The following is a 20,855-nucleotide window of genomic DNA, read 5'->3' on the forward strand; positions in this document are numbered from 1 at the left end:
CACAGAGCATCCCAGCACGACACCCCTGCCCACTGCAGCAGGAACCCCCGCCATCCTCTGCGCCTTCCGCCTGCACCAGCCAGCTCTTGCAAACCATGCTTTCCTCCCCGCTGCCACGGGAGCTGGAGGAGCTCGCTGCAGCCCCGGCACCGGGCACCTACTGGCACTGCCATGCAGCAGCACTTCTTCGCGCCTCAGAGGTCAACAGCCAGGAGTCAGACCGGCTTCTGCAAAATAATCAGCGATTCTTTGTGCTATGCTGAAACAGGCCCGCACAGGCCCTAGTTCAGCCTTTACCAGGAGCAGCAGGTAATTAAACAGCTGATCTCCACATCCCTGACAAGTTTATGGCCATGTCGAATACCAGAAGTTTTTTAGGTTCTAAGACAAATGGAAAACTTGTACTTATCTGCAATTTCCAAGGCCATAAGCATCAAATATCACTACTACTTCTCTGTCATTTCCACAAAGAATTCTCAGCCTGCAGGGTCTATCCTGACTTGCTGCTGCACCAGGCACTACTCTGAGACTCTCTTGAGAAGAAATAACTATTTTTAAAATAAAAACACAATCTTTCTATTATAGGATACAGAAGAAAATATATTTCACAAAGCATCATGAATATTTAAATTTGAACTGCACAAAATAAAAGCTAATACTGGCAAAATGGAATTTTGTTTAGAATATACTGTTTTATTATTCAGTCAGAGCATTAAAAGTAAACCCAGAAATGAACTCCCACATAATAACATCTCAAAAAATTAAACTCAATTCAAGAAGCAAAGGAACAGAGTTCAGAGGGGAAAAAAGCAACAATATACTGTTCATAGGTGCTTCTTTCTGTATCACCATCCACCACTTGTTTGGACTTGCACTTTGTGGCACAGGCACTACACATGATGAAACTTGAAGAAGGAAAGTAAATCTATCATCTTCCCTCTTCCTAACATGAAGCCAGGTGCCAAAGCAAGTCAGTAAATATCAGTTTAAGAAACTCTGCTAAAGAGTTCTGTTTATCTGTTTGCACACTGAGAATTGACTATTGCAGATAAGCCACACGCACTTTAACTAAGTGTTGTCCTGGAGATTGTGCTCTGATTTAATAGGAGGAAGTGGGCAAAAGGCAATTCCAGAATGAAAACAGAGGAAAACAATGTCAAAGACTTTATTTATAGCAGCTATGTTTAACAGCACTGTCACTATCTTACTGAGGCAACAGCCTTGAAGAAACATCCATCCTGCCTGTCAAGGGATACCACAAATGTAGCATACCTACCCTAGGACCATACCAGAACACCCTGTAAGAAGCATGCAACCCCAAATTCTCTTTGGAGTTGTCTCCACAAAGAAAAGCATTTATCTTTCATGAAAAATCACCAGTTTGGAATGCTGACACATTTGCAGTCCACCTGCCTTACAGAGGATTCTTATGACACATAACTGCAGAGAAAAGTCTAGCAGGGGTAAGCCATTGGCTCAAGAGTGGAAAAGCATTAAATTTAAATATACTTCCATGCTTATATGTTAGATTTTATTCTGGAAATTCTGCAATTTCCCCTAAATGGCCAAAAATAAAGGAGAAAAGATAAAAGGGATCTGGTATAACACCATATACAAGTCTCCAATCCAAACACCTGCACAGATCAGCACTGCAGGATCATTTGAGCAGTAAAGATGAGAAGGTTCAACAAGTGTTGAAACCAAAACGCTTCTTAGGCTCCAACTAGCCTGTAATGGGAGAACTAGCATTTAATCTGTCTAATCACTTCCCCCTACACAAAGCCCATTTTCCTTCTTTGCTTCTGTTACGAAGTGAATCGTTGACCCACAGGATAAAAGCCTTTTTGCACTCCCTGTTTGTACCTCTGGGCAAGTAAGACACAGCGTGGTAGTTAAAAACTAAAGTATCCCTCAACTGCTATTCATTCCAGAATAACACAAATATCTTCCTATAAAACCTGTTCCCACAGCTCCTTAACTCCACCAGAATGCTATCCTTGTTAATGCAGTATCTTGTTATACTTGGCTGATAAAAACTCCCTAAAAAGTTTCACTGAACCCTAAGGCAGGAACAGCGAGTGCTCCCTGTGAGGAGAAAGGTGACAGCAGACAGTAATGTGCATCTACTGCAAAGAGGACTCGGTGCTACCAGCACTCTCTCAAACTGATGTCTTGAACAAGAGAGTACTAATTAGCTAGTGTGCATCTAGCACCTTGAATTTTAAAGAGATGATGTTCCAAGCCCTTAGAAAGCTGCACAGAGGTTACATTACTAGTAACAAGTGCATTTACTATGCTATTGTTTTTTGCAAAGTCACATCTCCAGGCACACAGTATCACACCTCGATAGCACTCAGCTGCTAACCAGGAGATTGCCTTTGGCAAACAGCTCATTGAAGGGCTGACTGCAACTTCAAAATGAGCTTCATTATTCAACTGCATACCAACGAGTACCAAAACCAACCCTTCATGGTTGGCTTTTCTGATGTGTTCAGATACTGCTGTTGCCAAGAACTTGTTATCACTGAAGCACACTTCAGTAAAACCAGAGTGAGAACTCCAGAAGCACGTGAGCAGCATTTCTCCTGCCTACAACTGGGAGCAGCAGGCAGTCTGAGAAACTTCCCACTGCAGAGCCACTCCAACCCGAGCCTAGCATACCTATCACATGCACACAGTGTGCTTATTTCACGTGCATTTTGACCTCAACAAACACATCGCACGCCATTACTTAGCTTTAAGACTTTAAAAACACACGTGACTCACTGAAGGAGGAGGTCTGGGAGGACCTTTTTGAAAACATATTTTTTAGAAGGCTTTTATTCCCCTCCTAAGCATCTCATTAAATGCCATCCACTACTGTTCTCTTCAGAAGAGGAGATAAGCTTTATACAAAAGTGCATATACAAAGATATTTGGAAGATTTTCTGTGGTGGAAGTAGCTCAGAGAACTGCATGCACTGCACGTAACTCTTCAGTCTGTATTTGGTGGTTCCATTACAACTCTCCAAATGATAGAGAAGTTCTAACATAATATAACTCTTCTCTGACTTGCAGCAAGCACTGAGTGGCTGCCTCCCCACATACCCACACTTGCTATAGGCAGGCAGACATTCTATTCAGGCTTACGTAAAAGATAGCATTTACTTTTGAAACAGCAAGTCTCAGCACAAAGTCGACTGAAAGCTACAGAACAACAATAATATACAACAAACACAAATTCACACCAGGCTGAAGCCAGAACACAGATACAGACAGCGTTCTATGCTGCAGAAATAAAACCCACTGCGAGGTGCCGTTCCCAACAGGACTAGTCCTTTACTCTACTAAGGTTTCATTCTTTTCTCCCTCAAAAAAGCCAAAAGAAAAGAAAGATGTTTACAACTCATCTCAGATCACCTTCAAAGAAACTGCATGGAGAAATTTACCGTCATTGAAAAGAGAATGTTGCTGCAACACAGATGTCTCTCAGAACTGTTAAAATATACTAATATATAGAGACACCAACACCAGGAAAACCAGGATCAGGTATGTGCACACAATGCTAGATTCCCAAAATAGGAACATAGATTTTCCTGAGCTGGTTACTGCTGTGAAAAATAAGTTATGGAAGAATTCAGGCTGCTGGTTTAATTTATTCTGCATAGCAGCAGATTTTGCTAACAATGTCTATCAGTAGGGAAAAAAAAGAAGAGCAAGGACTCATCCCATTCTCTCTGACCTGCAAAGCCATCAGGAGCTGGACTCTGAGCAACTTTAACAGCGTGGGGGCAAAGAGGGAACTCCTGGCAGCTTTGCTGTCACCTTATGGATGGCAATCGAAAGTTGTACCAATAAAGAAAAGGAATTCTTCAATGTTTTAGTGCTCAGTGTCTTTGTAACCCACAACTAAACCTCTCATACCTGTTCACATAAAAACTCCAACATGAAGAAATTCCAAAGATTGGAACAGAACATTTTCAACAGAAGGTTTAAAATGCAGAAGGCGCACACAGAATTACAAACCATACAAGCACTAAGGTTGGAAAGACCACTGAGACCACCTGGTCCAACCACCGACCCACCACAAACACACCACACTCAGCACTGCATCCTTCTGAGAAGAAACTTTTCTTAATATTGTTTTGCAGAATTCACAGAGCACAAAGTGCTGCATTCTAGTGAATAGAGATCAAAGAATTTCATGCCACTGCTGTTACAAATGTCATAGTGAAAAAAGCTTGTTTCTCTACAGACCAAAAGATCCAGTTCCTAATACTTCAAGCACCGGGCTTCAGCACCAGGCACTGAACAAAACAATCTATCCATTCCATCAACGAGCAAGAAGAATCCCCCACCACTATTTCTCTGCCCTTTTCCCCTTCCCAAGTTTTTTTTTTAATCTCCCTCTTTCCCCTTTCCAAGTTGTTTTTTTTTTTAATTTCTTGTCGACAAAGCAAGCAAACAAAGCACAACATCGTCATTCTGCTGCAGATTTATTGTCAGTCTGTTTACAAAGAAAAAAGAGGCAAAAACTTGCACTGATTTGGTTCATATATTACAATTCCAAATGTGAATCCAACTGCTTTCATGCTAAACTTTCTGCTCTGTGTTTTGCATTTGACACTATGCAGCAAAACAATGTTGAAAAGCTCTTTCCAAAGATTAGCAGTATTTATGTTCCCAATTCAGTGACTCATGCAGCAAGCGATTCCTGAGATGAATTTAACTCTATCCACCTCAAATGTCTGAATTTGAGAGCAAACACAAAGTGCTTATGCAGAAGACACAACAATGGCAAAGATTTTATCTATGACAATTATTTTATCTATTTATTTTTTTTAATCTGTGGACAAGCTATTCCCAGAAATCACTATGTGATGTTCCTGTAAAGAATACTACACGTTACAAAGCTATACAGAAAGCAAAATAAATAGCATATTTAGCTATAAACAAAGCTAAATAAATTTAAGGGACAATTTATTAAACAAAAAGAAGAGAAATTTCCTGAAGCTTGCATTGAAGGAAAGTATTTTTTCCCCGTAGGAACAGCAGACTGAGACAAAAAGAAAGAACACATTCAGTGTGCAGTGGCCCAGCGTCAAAGCAGCGCAACTGCTGCCACATGTTTTCATGTTCTTCACTTCCTTTCAAAATATTACAGCCTCTCACAATAAAACGGTCTGTTCTCATTTTTTATTTTTGTTTAATTGAGAATAAAAGCTGAGTGAAACAGGATCAGAGTTGATATGAGCACAACTTCTTCTCCCTTTAATCACAGTGATCGTTTCCAGGGAACAGTAACGTGTTTAAATTTTATCTGCCTGGAAGGGCATCAGGTCTTCTCCCTAACATTAAAACTATCAGCCTGTCAGCCTATCCTACTGTCTTAATAATCATGGTTGTCCAATTCAAGATTGCTGCACAGTTCCATGTCACTGAAGTTTGTCAAGTTGCCTTTTTTTTTTACTATTCAGTAAATTTATTAACATCAGGCAAAAGCTGTACTGCACTAAAATTACTTTTTCAGCCTTTAGTGTTTTTTACCCATGTTGCTAAGCATGCTTCATACTCAAAGCTACATAGAAGAGCTTGCAAGATTATCTTTCCACATAGTAATCTACTTGCTTGAGGGGATTTGTTCTAGGTTATTAATTATGTATCTGTGGAGCATCAACAAGAAGCTAATTTTGATAGCAACTATTAATGTAGGCAAAATATTTCAAGGCTTAGACTCAGATAAGATCTTTGCTATCCACAGTGCAATACCAGGTTCAGGATGCACCCAGCAAAGGCTGATGGCTCTCAGTGCTGGGCTGTGGGCAATACGCACGTGCCTCTCACCTCTCCCAGCTACAGGGCAGGATCCTTCAATTAAGGCCATGCACAAGCAGAAGCTGCCAGTCACCCTTAATGCATGCAGTGCCCAAACAATTGGCCTTTGTCATCTTCAGAACAAAGGTGACAGTCAAGACAGAACCTTCTGGGACAATACTAATTGGACCCATTGAAATAGTTGAAATAAAAGCAGTAGAATTCTGATACGCTACAGATAGACACAACGGGCTGCTCTTCTCGGAGTTATTTTTTTTCTCCTGAAAATTTATTGTAGGCAAATGCTGAAGTGTTAAAAGTAAATAGATGTACAAGTAGAATGCCTGAGAGATGAGACCAGCACAGCAGCTGCTCTTGGTTCTGCTGAAACCACTCAAGTCCTGATAGAGACTGACAGCTTTCCAAGTTTCTGCAAGCTGTGGTGCTACAAAAGCCAGCAAACCTTTGTGAAGGCAAGTTGTACCACATACTGATTTCACCTGCAGAGCTACAAAGGTACGGCATGGCTGTGAGGACAATTAATCCCATGTAAAAAAGAGAATCAATAACAGCACAGGGAACCTTTCTATGTATGTAAAGTTTCTATTTATATTTGTAACAGCTGGATGTGAAAAGCAAAAGCCAGCCTTTCAATGGAAAGAACATGAAGCTTGTTACTCAGTTTAATAATTCAGGAGGAGATGGCTGGATGTCACTACAGGCCATGCCTTCAAGGGCCTCCTTCAGCAGCAGCCTGTATGAAGCACAAACCACTTCCAGGTAACTCAGCCCTACTTGCAGTGCACTCGCTCAGGTTTGGAAGCCCTAGGCTACCCATCACACATGTGATCAGGAAGAACTAAATAAACCTGCATGAAGTGGTGTTTAGACGATAACAGCCCAACTCACCAGCACACCAACTGCTGCAGTGTTCACAGCTGGGTTCAGCACAGGATTCAGCACCTGCAACTCAAACGCTGTTCACATTTCCAGTATATCACTTCATGTTCACAGCTGTCAGTGCTTACAGTTCCACAGTGTATCACCTCATGTTCAGCCCTGGTTGACACTAGATGGGAAAACACTTGGTGTTTGTTTTTACATCCTCTCTGTTACATTCAGGCCATCACAACTATGTGCTACATAGCTATTTAGTTCAGAATTCCAGCTATTACATTGATTTTATTTTTTAAGTGCACTACCACAGTATTGGACCACAGACCACTGCAGTATACTTAGCAAGTCCTTGATTTTCCAGTCACATACATGACGACATTACAACAGCTCTCCATGCTCTGACAGGCTTGCAGGCCGCGGCCATTGTTTCATTCCTGACACCACAGATAGCTGAAATCCACAGCAGCCCTTACAGCTTGAGAGGTAGCACTGACTGAAGAACCAAAGAGCTTTGTAGGACCTGGATAGATGGAGATCACCTTTTTCCAGCCAGTAAGCACAGATGCAAACATCAGACCATCAACACTTCTCTTTGTGCAGTAAATTCAAGTACTTTTGCCTGTTTTAACCTCTTTTTCCAACACAGCTCTGCTCTGATTTTTCCAAATTTTTAAGGACCAGAACAACTCCTCAAAGTACAGAAGCTATCTGTCACACTTCAGTGAGCTTTCAATGTTTATATCCTCAATTAATAAGTAACTAAATAAATAAAATGAAGAGACTGATATAACAAACAGAAATAAATCTGACAAGTCAACAGCATTCAACACCCCAAGTCCTGCAGCCCCCCGTTAGGCACACCTGTAACTTCAAAGGGAACAAAGTGGCAGATCTGAAGATGTTTCTCAATTTGCACACGGCCTTTTCCTGAGCACGAGATGTCAGAACGATGCACGCACACAAAGCACTCCACACGGATTCCGAATGCATCTATCACAGATTCCTCCACACAACACTCGTGTTCCTTCAGAGGAATTGCTCAAAAACTTAAAATACCAACAGTGTGCAAATACAACCCTAGCATACCCAGAATTTAAGAGGTTAGTTGGCTTAAATATCAGAAGACAAAGATCTAACATGTGGGAAAAATAAGCTCCTGTATCAATATTGAGACACAGTTCAAACGAACGAAGTGAGCGGCAGCAGGTAGCACTCACTGGTGTCAGCTCGTGCACAGCCAGACAAAGCAGACTTGTTGAAGGACAGGCGCTGCGACGCCGGCCGCTGCCCACCCCGCACCACGCGCGTCCCCGCAGCTCGGGGCGGCGCCGGAACGGCCACGGTGCGCGGGGGCAGGCAGGGCAGGGCAAGGCGCGGGGGTCACGAGCCCGGACACCCTGCGCAGCGGTACGCGCGGCTCTGACGGGAAACTAAAAAGAGAGTTCTGTTCGGAACAATAAAGCGTTTCGTTTGGAGAATCGGGTAATAAATACCAACTGAAAGCGCGCCAGGCGGATTTATAAACATTTCAGAAAGTCAACGCCAAGACGGGCCGAGCACAGTGACAGAGCACGGCACGGCGCGCGCTCCCCGCAGCGGTTCCACGCGCCGCTCACCTCCCCGCTCCGAAAGCTGCCGCACCGCTATGGACATTTTAGCTCCGGCCGCTTCCTAAGCCTGCGGCTCCTCCTACGCCAAACGCGAGTTCTGCGCGGACACACGGCACCAGCCTGGCGACCGGCCGCGTTAGCAGAGCTCTGGCACGACACAGAAGATCCTCCGAGTGCCGGAGGGCGAAGGAACGTCCTCTGCCCGTTGACAAGCGTGGCACGCAGCACCAGACCGCACGGCCGCCGCGCGCAGCCTCACCGCGCCTTCACACACGCGGCCCCGCACCGCCGCCCGCCCTTCCCGCCTCGGCGGGAGACGGACCTCCCTCCCCCACGAAGCACGACGCAGCCGCTGAAGGCAGCCCCCGGGTGCCTCTCCCGCTCCGCAGGGGCACCTTACCGAGCACCCTCCGGCTCTTCCCCGGCTCCCGGCATGCGGCCCACGGAGCTGACAGCCCGGCCGGGACTCGGTGCCAAGTCGGGCAGCGGCCGGCGGCGCGAGGATCGGGCGGGGCTGTCAGGGCGGCTCGGGGAGGAGACACGCGGGCCGCTCCGCCCGCCGCCCCCACAGCCCGCCCCGCTCCGCCCCGCAGCGCTGCTCCCCGCCTCCCCGCGGGGCTGACGGCAGGAGAGACGCTGCCGGTAGGGCGACAGCCCGGGGGAAACTCGCGGGCGCTAACGGGGACGCGTGCTGCGGCAGAAAGAGTCACGGCATCCATGAGGTTGGATCACCAAGATCATCCAGTCCAGCCCGCCAGTACTGCCTGCTGTGCCACATCTGCAGGGCGCCCGAACACCTCCGGGGACGGTGACACCGTCACGCCTGGGCAGCCCATAAAGCACCAAGACGTGCTGGAAACGGTGTTTGTCGTACGCTGGCAAACCTACATTCAGTAACAAGTCTATGGACGCTACTTCAGTGCAGCAACAATCACCTAATGCGAACGCAAATGAAATAAAGATGCTCGGTCTTTTTCAACAGCGGAACTGCCAACACAAAGCAGCCGATGGGAAAGGAATGATGGACAAAATATAGCTAACCGCCTTCTGCAGCCCAGAGGCACCAGAAATATATTACAATAGAATAACTTAACCTTCCAGTTGTTTCAGAGAGCTGAGTCTAAGAAGGCAGAATGGACATCAGACTTAGTTTATTTTTAAGTAAATGTCTTCAATTCCATTTGATTTCTTCAGATTGGGATACTAACCTGAACTCCACTTCAAAACAGTCTGAGAATACTCAGGAATCAAAGTTCACATGTAAAGGAGTTGGTACTCATGGTGCTCTGAAACACTCTTTTTAAACTACAGGCAATTCAGCTCGAAATCAGCCACCCAGGTCCCACAGTATTCTTAAACAAAACATTACTCTGGCATATATTTTGGTACTAAGCACAGCCTGTTCTGTTACTCAGCTTTTTGAAATAAAGACTGGAGAAATTTGGTACATCTACTAAAAAAATGACTGAACTTAATTTCTCCTTTAGATTTAGTTGGAGTACAGTTGGTACAGCCACTATGAGATAAGCTACACGCAGTTCACCCATTGGCTTAGCCTGTAAGAGCACTGTGTGTCAGGCCTACACCCATTTTCTGTTCTTTTCCGTGGTACCAGAAGACAGTTAAAAGTAATTGTTCACTGCAGTTTCTTTTTTTCCATCATTCCTAAAGCAGCAATCCACATAAACTAATCAGGTGTGTGAGGACTTAGCACTTATCTGGCCCTGTGGCAAAGCTACCTATACAGGGAATTACAGTTCTTTGAGCAAAATCTGCCTCACAGCAAGACGAACATAATTGGCAGAATGCAGCAACCTCTGGGGCTGCTTTGGTCTGGTTGTCTGTGGTGGATTCCTGAAACCTCCTGCTTTGGTCTGGTTGTCTGTGGTGGATTCCTGAAACCTCCAATCTTCATCACAACAGCCGCCAGGAGAACTAGAGAGCAACCATCCTGCTCCCTGCTCCTGGGTGCCACCAACGTGCCTGCCCAAAGGCAGCACTGCGACGGGCAGCACGTGTATGTCCACCTCTCATTCAGGACTCAGTAAGGCTGTAAAGGAGAGCAACATTTGGTATTCATTATCAGGAAATGGGAAGAGATACTCTGTTTAGAGACCACTCTTCTGTCTATGCGCCCTCGACATTTCTACTTACACAATGAATGAAGGATTAGCTAATGTAAATTATATAATGTAACTGATCTCATCCAAATCAGCTGACAATGCTGTCCAGGGAGATATAATGCTTTTTTGCTTGTTAGTAGTAATTTGTAATTCCTGTTTTTGAAGATGATTAACTCTATGACACAATATGCAGTTGTCTTTTAGCCTTTTTAGAGTATAAAACTGTATTTATTAAGCAAAATTCTGTGTTAAATGAATTGTTACTTCAGTCCGAAAGCTTGTCCTAAAATACAGCAACATTTGAGAGTTATACTTTAAAAAGATAATAACAATCTTTGTTATTAAAGAAGCCAACTTGTGGTGAGGGTAGCAATTTTCAAATACACACATTTCCCAGGCATAAAGGCAGCCTAAGCAGAGGGTCAAGTTCAGCAGTGAGAATCCTGCCTTGTTTTCCTGATCCCTGTAACTATTATTCTCACTCCACCCTCGGTGGCTGTGCGTCGTCCAACTGCTATCCTGCAGAGAGATGGTGGCTTCCTTCCTAACACCAAAGTCACACCTTGGCATATTTGCAAAAGCTACAGCAGAGCAGGCAGTTTCCTTTCTGCTGATGAATAACAACTTCTACGGGAATGTTCTCCACATCAGACATTTAAAGACAAGCAGGTTTAACACTATTCTCACTTCTAATTATTCTGAAATTGGTATGATGTAACTGACAGCAATGAACTCACTCCTTTCATCAAAATGATAAAGGAGTGATTCTTGCAAACCAGGCTCATATCAGGCAAAAGTTTATCTGGAAGTGGGGCTTGAAATAGGCCCCTGTCAAGTTGTGTATGGTCACAAGGCTGCCCTAACTCACCCTTCAGTCCCCTACTGCAGAGGAAATAAAATCCATGGCTTACATCCACCCCACGCCTGTTTCCTCCTCTTGCAGTTCTTCCTGCACTTCTGCTGCGCTTCGCCTGTCACAGAACTTGGCTGGGGTGTAAAACAGTGCCCAGGTGACTGTTCTACCACGTGGATTGTTGCAAAATGGCAAAAGCTGCTATCTCTAATGAAACATGCTGGCTGCCTACAGGCTGTTGAAAGAAGCACCATTATGGCTCAAGACTAAGATACAAATCCCTTGTTCTATCCTCATCTGACATCAGCCTCACCTCTGCTCTGAAGCAGATCCATTTCCTATCTAGTTCCTATCAATTTCTCATGTAAAATGAGGATAATAACACTTGTTTATGTCATTTGCTTGTCTAGTTGTGCTCTTGTGAGTTAAAAAATCTTGTGAAACACCAAACAACTCTGACGCATCTCACTCACATTGCCAGTTTCTGGTTTCATAATCAGCCCCACTGAAACTGGCTGAATCACCTGAGAAATACAGCACTGCTAAAAAGGGGTGCAGACAGAGCAGTTATAAAGGACTTAGAAAATGCTACTGAAAAAGATGCTTATATTGTGATTACTGTTCAGCAAGTTGCACCGTGCGTTACTGTCACCAGGCAGTACTGAGCTGCAGTGAAATACAGCCTCAAAGACTGCTTTTTTGCAGTACAGGATACACACTGAACTGGTCTCCAAGACTCTCTGAATAATTGTTTTCTATGCATATTAGTTAGAATACATTCTCTAACAAATTATGATTACTGACAGTCAAATATTTTTTGGTTGAAAAAAATCTCATCATAAAATGCTGTCTATATAGTTAAAAGCAAGTTCAATGTTGATTTGCAGACAGATGGTAGTACAGAATTTGCACGGGGAGAGCTCATGTGTTCTACCATATACCTACCATTTACAACTAAGTGACTCCGCAGGTGCGTATTTCCCCCATGGAGAAGAAATGTCAATTATGTAATTATTGTGCAATAAATTTACCTGCCTCATGTAATCAAGAAGACTGCCTCTCTTAAACTGACTCTTTTTTTTTTTTTAGTGACTAAATAGTTAGAATTCCAGGTAAATCAGCAGCCCAACAGAACAACATTCCACACGCTCACTCTTGCTGGTTCAACTCTCCACACGTTGCCAAACCTACAGCAGTCTGCAAAGAAAGGTAGTTGGACATCTGTGATAAATCATTCTTGAATGTTGTGGCTCCACATGCACTAAGAAATGAAGAATAAAATTCTCCAGATGTTATTCTTCTTGCACTCCTGTTTATAATAAATTATTACATACACATAATATAAACTATTATATCTGATTTTATATATATATTATATATATATATATATATATATATATATATATAAAAAACGTATTTTTCAGCATCTCTCATTTTCACTTCAACGTTCCCAAATGTCTGCCTTGAAGTGAAATACCCAAATCTCAAGCAACTGTGCCTCCAGCACTGAGGTAGACATGGGCAAGCATTTCATTGCCTGGTCATCTAGTTAATGTTTGATAGTGAGGAAAGAACATTGCCTTCTCCTTGATTTTTGAGAGCAATATGGCCAATTCCTGCTATTCCTATGGACTGCTACAAACACAGTCAACAGTGCACCTTGCCAACAGTGCACCTGCCCATGAAAGTGAACCTCACAGGTAAGTCAGACTTTATTAAATCAGAAAAAAAAGTAAAATTGTATCCTGCTGTAAAAGATAGAATCTGACAATTTTTCTGGTTTTTATCAGTCTGGGAAACAGCAACAGATAATGATAGCATGTAAAATAAGATAATTTATTGCAGAATGAGAGAAAAAATCCTTTCACTGATCTACAGTGCAGCCTTTAACTTCTGACCTTTTAGAAGTAATTCAGGTCTGATCATTTATAGTTCAAATAAACATATTGTATGCAATGCACGTTTTATCGCTATAGCTCAAATGCAAAGTTCTCGGGTAGTTTGCTTTTTCTGGGGGGGAGGAGGGGAGGGGAGCACTTCAGCATCAAGTCACCACAGTATTTAAATGTAAGATAAGGAAAAATAAGAGCTTACTTTCAAAGGTTTTTTTTTGAGATGTGTAATCCATATGCACACCCCATATCGATCCATGACTTTTCACATCCTCAAACTAGAATAATTTTGGCCAGCAGTTCCCAAACATGAGAAAAACATTCTGAGGGTACTCATATTTTAAACCAAAGGTCTAAAAACTGTAGCAGCACCTCCTTTCCATTTTCTTTCAAACACAAAGTGCCTTGTGTATAGGACTCTGAGCACAGCACACAAATAGGACTGCAGAACATCCTTCCAGGTAATACACCTGGAAGAAGTCCAGTCCAGGTAAGTAACTTGAAACTCTCTCTTGAATTATAAATGCACTTAATGACACTTCAGAACGTCTCTGATTTATGCAGCGATAAGAGCAGAATTCAGAACTGGGAGACAGAGGCACAGAGAAGATGGCAGGTATAAAAAATTTAACTTGTAAAGTCAAAATATAAACCAATTCAACACAGCTAATGTACATGCAAACTAAGCACCAAGTATGGAATTCACTTCCTCAACAATAACAGTTTCGTAGACTCATTACAGACTTTTCTTGTCTTTAAGTTTGATTGTACCAGATCGATCCTGTTACAAAAGCCTTCATTTACCTGAGCAACACAAGGAACACAAGTGGTTTTAAGACTTTTCCTTGAGAATACAGCCTGGAGGATCCATTGAGCGGAATGCTGAATTTCATTCACATTAAAAAATATATATATAATAAAGGCATATAAATCTTAGATAATTACTGCATCTTGATTGACAAAATGCACCCAAAGCAGTTCATTATAGCTACACAGTTTGTGTGGACAGATTTCAGTTGACATGTAAGTATGTAATGCTAGGCAAACTTCCATGAGGATACACAGAAAATAATTTTATAAAATCATATTAAGGCAGTTTTATTTTAAAAAAGTCAGACCCAGTCTTTCCAATACAGAACTTTCAGACAAGTACAGCTTCTTACAGTTGCACGACTATATTAAACACACATCAAAATATCAGCTCCATTTCTAGATGTGGAGTGTGAACAGTGGTTCAAGTCTGTTTGTGTGGTGTGCATAATTGCATAAATTGGACACCTGCATAACTGGACAGCACAACTGGAGCCCAGCTAAGTCTTTCTATATTACTAAGAAAAGCCAAATGAAACCAACTGAACAAAAATGTTTTATTCTGATACTTAACTTCTAACTTAAAGTATCATAAAACTTTCTGCAAAAAAAAAATTCTGCAAATATCAGCTGCATTCTATTTTCAGCAGTTGTTGTGTTTATGTACAGGTACAATTTTGGCAATGATACCAAAATATTGAACATACAGCTATTCCTTGAACCTTTGGCTTTCCAATGTTTTTTCCACCTTTCCAAAAAATGTATTTAAAAACATTTGATGTCCACACACTGTCATCTAGTAGTAATTAAGGGGATCCTTTCATCATTAACATTATTTAGAGCAACTAATGCTTGAAAATAGTAGTAAGCTAACCTCTAATATATGTATTTACATATTTGTTTTTAAAATACTTTTTACAAGGATTTTAGCTGTTACATTCTTTGGAGGAAAAATAGAGAACTTTTGCAAACTCAATACCATTTCCTTCTACTATGTCAATATACAGGATATTTTTTCTAATTTTATGAATTACTGTGGCTTTAAAAAAAATTATGCCTAAATTAGATCAAGAATCATATCATCTTCTTCAATTCTGTGTGCGTGTGTGGATATACTTTAAAGTGTGGGTTTGTACTATTACACATTTTCCATTAAGTACACTTTCTTTTTTCCAAGGTCATGCAATATACGGTTTCCGCTTTATGTTACAAAGGAATGAAAGAATTATTTGTTTGTTTTTTCCTCCACCTATGAAAGATTTGATTGGCATCCACACAGACCTTTATAATTACAAAACAATTATGATTTGTAGGATTATACAGCGAATTTTGAAGAAATCAAAGTAAAAACATTAAAAACAACTGCTTTTCAAAACTGAGCTTTCTTAGACCTCAAAATGAAAACTTAATTACTTTAAGTAACACGGAATTTAACAGAACCACAGAATCTCCATTTAGCCTAGCATAAAATAGCAGTATGAGTACTAGGACTTTCTCTGGAGGAAGGTGGCATTACCTTCATCTTCCAGTTGCTAACAAATTGCCTCTTATGATTGTAGCTTTGGTATTTCTATGCACAGCAGCTCTTCAGCACACAACTTCTGCAATCTTTCTGCCTGTATTTTATCAATCCAATCACTTCCTCCAGTAAAACTAGCAAAAAAATGCACTAAATCAAGAACTTACATGGTTAGATTTTGTGAAGGAAGAATTTTTTTTAACCTTGCTTCTTAAAAATATCCTGCTCTCATTCACTACAACACTCCCGTCATCAGATGTGTCAGCTTTCGACGTTATGGGCTGAGAATACAAAATACACTGAACTCAGTATTCCAAACAATTTCACATCCAGCTACAAGATTATGGCTAGTAAGTAAGGTCACTTTTTATTATGACATCTATAAACAGTATAACATCAAGAAATTTAAATTAGTAATAGGAATAACACTGAAATGTTTCTCATCTATTCTTCCATGTTGCATTTCTCAAATCATGAAAGCCTATAGGATCAAATTTACTGGCCATAAAAATCCCTTAGGAATAACAGGTCGTCTTCAGGGAGCATTTGTTCCTTCAAGTAAATTTAGTGCTGGAATAGTGTTGTGGTTAAAGCACAGAGGCTGCTGATAAAGTGGCAATGCATAACAATGTACTGATGTATTACAAAGGAGCAATTGCCTGCAGTTCATCAGTATGGATATGGCAATGAAGTTCTGCTTTACATATTCCAGGCACTAAGAACTTTGTGGAAGTGATTACAGGAGGTTCTTCTTCCCCTATTTAAAAAGAAAAAGAAAAAAAAAGTGGCTCATTACTCTAAATACTGACTTTGTATTTGTCCAATGTTTTAGAAACAGTGCAAAGAAAGCTTATAAAGACCATCTGGATCACAATGCCTCTCTGAACTACTGTGCTCAGTAATTCCTTATCTAAAGAATTAATAGTACTTTTCTCCCCAGCAGGGCTTCGTGGAGAAGCAGAGCTGTTCACTCACACTGTGCAACGGATAAAAAACAGGTAGCCAGAACAGAAATAGCACTGTGAATTCAAAGTCATAATCTGAACTAGTCCAACTATCAGAACATGAACATGAGCAATACAATTCTATTTACTCCTCTTATTACTATGCAGATAAATATTACTGCTATAAATATTTTGTATGTCTGTGACAGTAAAAAGATGTAAAGAGTTGCAATCTATTTAATAGGTAGGTGGCACTCGGTTCCAGACAGTTCTGAATTAAGACCACTGTTTGGGAGGGGAAGTGGGAGTGAGAGTCACAGTGGTATTTTTGGGCAGTAATTTGGGTTTCCCTGGCTGTTGCAGCATCAAAATTAAGATTCATCCCTATCAGGTAGTGCTATAACATTCAACATCTGCAGCCAACAGATGCAGACAAGTATGTATGTGACTTGAGATTTAATTACTGAGAAGACTGTCTCCTTCTTTCAGAGACCACTTGGCAGCTGAGATACTCAGCTGAGAGTGCTGTGATGGAGGGGAATGCTGGTAAGGCAGTCACACAGAGAAGCATTATCTACCTTCACAGATGTTTTGCCTGTAAATTTTCCCACAAATATGTGAGGAAAAAAAGCTGACTTACAAGATGGCAGGAAATTAAAAAAATATAGTATGAATTTTGAAAAAATAACTAGGTATTTATGTCTTATACAATTAAATCAATAAATCTGTATTTTTTTGAAAAGCACGGAAAGCTTTCAATTTCTTGCTGTTCTTGTTGCTGTTTTTCCCTACAGTATATATAGCCTACAGATATAGATGCTGTATCCATCAATGAATATCTACATGTTGCCTGCCTAACAAAATTATGGCATCGATGGCTTGTGAATTATCGGGATAATGAAAAGAATGCATTTAGGCAAGACAAAAGTGTACCAGGTTAGCTCATTGCCAACACTCATTCAAGAAAGCAGAACAGATTATCAGCATCAAAATGCAATATTCACCTGCTGCAGTTGCATAAGGAAGACTCAAATATTCTCATCCTATAAATGCAATTGCTGGAACATTTCATACTGATGCAGTCGTGGTGTCAATTCAGTGTGTTCAAACTGGCATTGTGAGATCAGCTTTTCACATGGCCTGTGGCAATATTTATTCCATCTAACTGTAGGCAATTACATCTTTGTATCTTTTTGAGAGTTTCCTGAGCACTTAAATTCCTCCAGTGAAACCCTTTAGTTCATTCCTCTCAGCTTCATATCCAGTGAGCCTAATGCAAATCTGAAGCTTGAGTTCATCACTGTACAGAGCACATTCCTGTAGGTTCTGGTATGTATTTAGAGCAAAATAAAACATCAGTTTAGATGGACAGCCTTTCTTTAAGTCAGCTTCACCACAGTACCCTCCTGATTAAACCACACAGCTGTCAGCTTAGCATGCCAGTTGCCAAGGAGCCTCTGGAAGAAAGATACAATCTTTCTGGTAATTAGGTCAATTAATGAAAAGTGGCTTACTAATATGATCTTTATGAGATCTTACTCAGCTAAGGATCCCCTCCCCACCATAAGATTAATTTTCCTGAAGTTACTTAGAACCTGTCTTTTTTGATCACCTGCACGTAATACTTACCTTCCTCCTCTGCTGCTTTCTATGTTTCCTTGTACAGTATCTTTAGTATTTTAAGATGTTTGAATATAGTTTTTAAAACACCATGGTATCTTACCTAAACCTGATGATGAAGAAACACTTCCTGTGATGGAAGATGTTTCAGTTTGATCTGTCAGTAGTCCTTCCATTAAAGGCAAAGATAACTCAGACGAAGGAACGGATGAATCATAGATTCCAGAATCCCGAGGCATATCTTTAAGATTGGAAGCTTTAACAGCATGTAGCAATGGTCGAAGAACAGAGCTGCCACCACCCTGAATGTCCTGAGTTTCTATGTCTTCTCCAAGATTTAAGTGCTGAATTATACAATGAGAGTCTGAACTTCCAGCTGAAATAATATTTACATCTGTTTTCAGGTAAAAATCTTCATCCGCCGCCTGTTTATTCACTAAGTCATTTAAAACCAAGCCTGAGTCAAATTTTTCCATGACAGGCTCCGAGTAATGTAAAGGATGTGGAAAGAAGGGAATAAATTGTTTCTCAAACCAGTCTGGTTCCTGATCAATGAACTGATGCATATTACAAATGGCAACATAAAGAGACCTACCAGATTTGCTCCTGAAATAATTCCTTTTACTAACATTAGCGGGAAACACCTCTGAATCCTGCACACTAAGGTCTCTGGAATGTAAATGGGAATAAAGCTGAGGCAGATTGTCCATGAGTTTATATTTTGTACTTAGATCTAGAATACCAGGAATGTCTCCCTCGCAGGAGTAATCAAAGTAGACTGCAATGAACTTGCAGAGGTCACTTGAATTCTGCTTTGCTTGACGAAGCTTCTCTGCAACAGTCAACACAGCAAATAGAAAGAGTTCTCCTTTCCCTGTGTCTTTGGTTACTCCTCTGTGTTTCCAATTCTTTTTTTCAACAAAGTATTTCATTCCCTTGGAGCACACGATGATGATAAACTGAGACTCATTTATTTTTTTAATGAGCCATTCTTTCTGACTTTCTTTACAAATTTTCATATCCTCCCACAAATCTAGAGCCACCTGAAAAAGAAAAAGAAAATTCCGCTTGATATTTTTATTACATATTTCTAATAAAGTCTAAATAATGTATTGTATTTATCCCACGATTGAGAATTACAAGTTTAACTATGTTTTGTCCCTGACGCAAATGCAAGCTGTTTTAAAAGAGAAAGAAGCAATGATTAACATAGCACTGGTAAAGAACAAACTAGAATCAGTGGTAGGCTTTCAGTAATTATTCACCACTCTAAACATTGCCTGTGGCCTGAATATTTCACTGGGCTAAGGAAATCAGTGAGCTGCTAAGGTAAAAAAAATAAATAAAATAAAATAAAAATAAAAAAATCATAATAGACACCATTAGTGTTTATTGTTTTATTAAAAACCAAAACCACTTACTCCTTTCTCAAGCATTTTTTTAAATTGAGAAATACCTATTTTTCCTCTGCTATCTTACCTACATCAGAATATAAAACTTTGCCACATCAGAAGACAGGGTAAACAGATGCCCTGAACAGAAAGACTCATGAAGACTGCTACCATACAGTCATCTACAGGAAGAAAGTCACCTGACAGCTGCTCGGGAGATGCTCTGATAAAGGCACAATGCAGTAGTTTTGCTTTTGCATTTCTCTTTATTTCTGTTCTTCAGGAAAATGTCTGATCTTCCATCTGTGATAAAGGATTTTTAGTATTGTCCTGTCATTATTTTAAAGGGGTCTCAAATGCCATTTGTTTTGTTCCTTATGAGACAACACTCGAGCTTCACTTAAAAGAAAATTGTTCTGCTACTCACTGAGCAATAGTGTTGTAATTAAACCCCACAAAGATTATTTCTAAACATAGGTGCTATTTTATTTGTATAATTTACAAATCTGAAATGATGCCTGATGTCCTATGTTACAGGGTACAGTTACAGGGGCAACAGCTCAACTCCATGCTATTCTAAAGAGGTATGGTGTATCAGCACTAAACACTAATCTAAAATGTACTAATCTCAAAAGTGGATTCCAGTTTGTTATTTACAGAACGTGATCCAAACCATTTTCAGCATATGAATGAAGGTCGAGGCATCGATTACTTTCATGTGCTTGGCCACCAGAGGTCAGACTTGCTGTAGAGCTGAAAAATCTAGGATCTCAGTGGTAGGATTACAATTCAACAAAAATTAACTATTAACTGTCTTGTTTTCCACAATTGTGTTTTCTGTGCAGGCTAGAATCTCTTCCTTTTCTTAAGTGAAGAAAGTTCATGTAATATGTAGAAAAATAATGCAAGTTATGTCTGTCCATAGGAGACATTGAAATACCCCCCTTTTATCATGATGAGTTTTGCAAGTACTCTCTTAATTAAAGTAATTCTGTTAATAGTCGAAATGTTGAGCTTACCTCACAGCCACAAAAGTCCTGAAGAAAATAAGCAAAGCACTGGATAACATTAATGTGTTTCTGGCAATCTTTACTGGAATAGCAGATGAACACTTTTGGCCGGGGGCGAAGTCTTTCCACAGGGAGCCCCGCACCATAAGCTGAAGATTCTGAGCTCTCCTCATCTAGATGGGAATATATATTCTCTAAATTGGAAAAAAAGAAAGAGAATTCATACTATAAAGGTGCTCTTTTGTTTATTTGAACTTTCTAGACTTTCAATTAAGGAAAAGAACTAAAGGTAGAAAATAATTTTTTTCAAATTCCTTTCCAGCCTGAAAAAGTTGCACACCTTCAATCTACCACCTTCCAAGCTGTTACTTATGTGGAACATACTTGAAAAGG

At 40.7% G+C, this 20,855-nt stretch overlaps 2 protein-coding genes across 8 annotated transcripts in view; both read right to left on the reverse strand.

Annotated features, from left to right (window-relative positions):
* The window catches only part of ARHGEF3 (Rho guanine nucleotide exchange factor 3), a 114,545-nt gene extending 105,719 nt beyond the window's left edge, over positions 1-8,826 (reverse strand). Inside the window, exon 1 of one of the 3 annotated variants that reach the window (XM_052678982.1) lies at positions 8,701-8,826. In XM_052678982.1, coding sequence (XP_052534942.1) covers positions 8,701-8,735 — 35 coding nt within the window. In that variant the 5' untranslated portion in view covers positions 8,736-8,826. Of the gene's footprint in view, positions 1-8,306; positions 8,325-8,700 lie in introns of those variants that run through there. The other 2 variants (XM_052678984.1, XM_052678983.1) reach the window with 2 other exon arrangements.
* A 5,411-nt stretch (positions 8,827-14,237) lies between these two features.
* IL17RD (interleukin 17 receptor D) overlaps positions 14,238-20,855 on the reverse strand; it is a 57,665-nt gene continuing 51,047 nt past the window's right edge. For all 5 annotated transcript variants that reach the window (XM_052678972.1, XM_052678973.1, XM_052678976.1 and 2 more), the window contains 3 exons: positions 20,472-20,656; positions 18,165-19,104; positions 14,238-16,254 (listed from right to left, as the gene is read on the reverse strand). In XM_052678972.1, the coding sequence (XP_052534932.1) occupies positions 16,139-16,254; positions 18,165-19,104; positions 20,472-20,656 (1,241 nt within the window). In that variant the 3' untranslated portion in view covers positions 14,238-16,138. The remainder of the gene's footprint in view (positions 16,255-18,164; positions 19,105-20,471; positions 20,657-20,855) is intronic.

This window comes from Tympanuchus pallidicinctus, unplaced genomic scaffold, assembly GCF_026119805.1.
Source record: "Tympanuchus pallidicinctus isolate F22 unplaced genomic scaffold, pur_lepc_1.0 scaffold17, whole genome shotgun sequence".
NCBI lineage: Eukaryota > Metazoa > Chordata > Aves > Galliformes > Phasianidae > Tympanuchus > Tympanuchus pallidicinctus.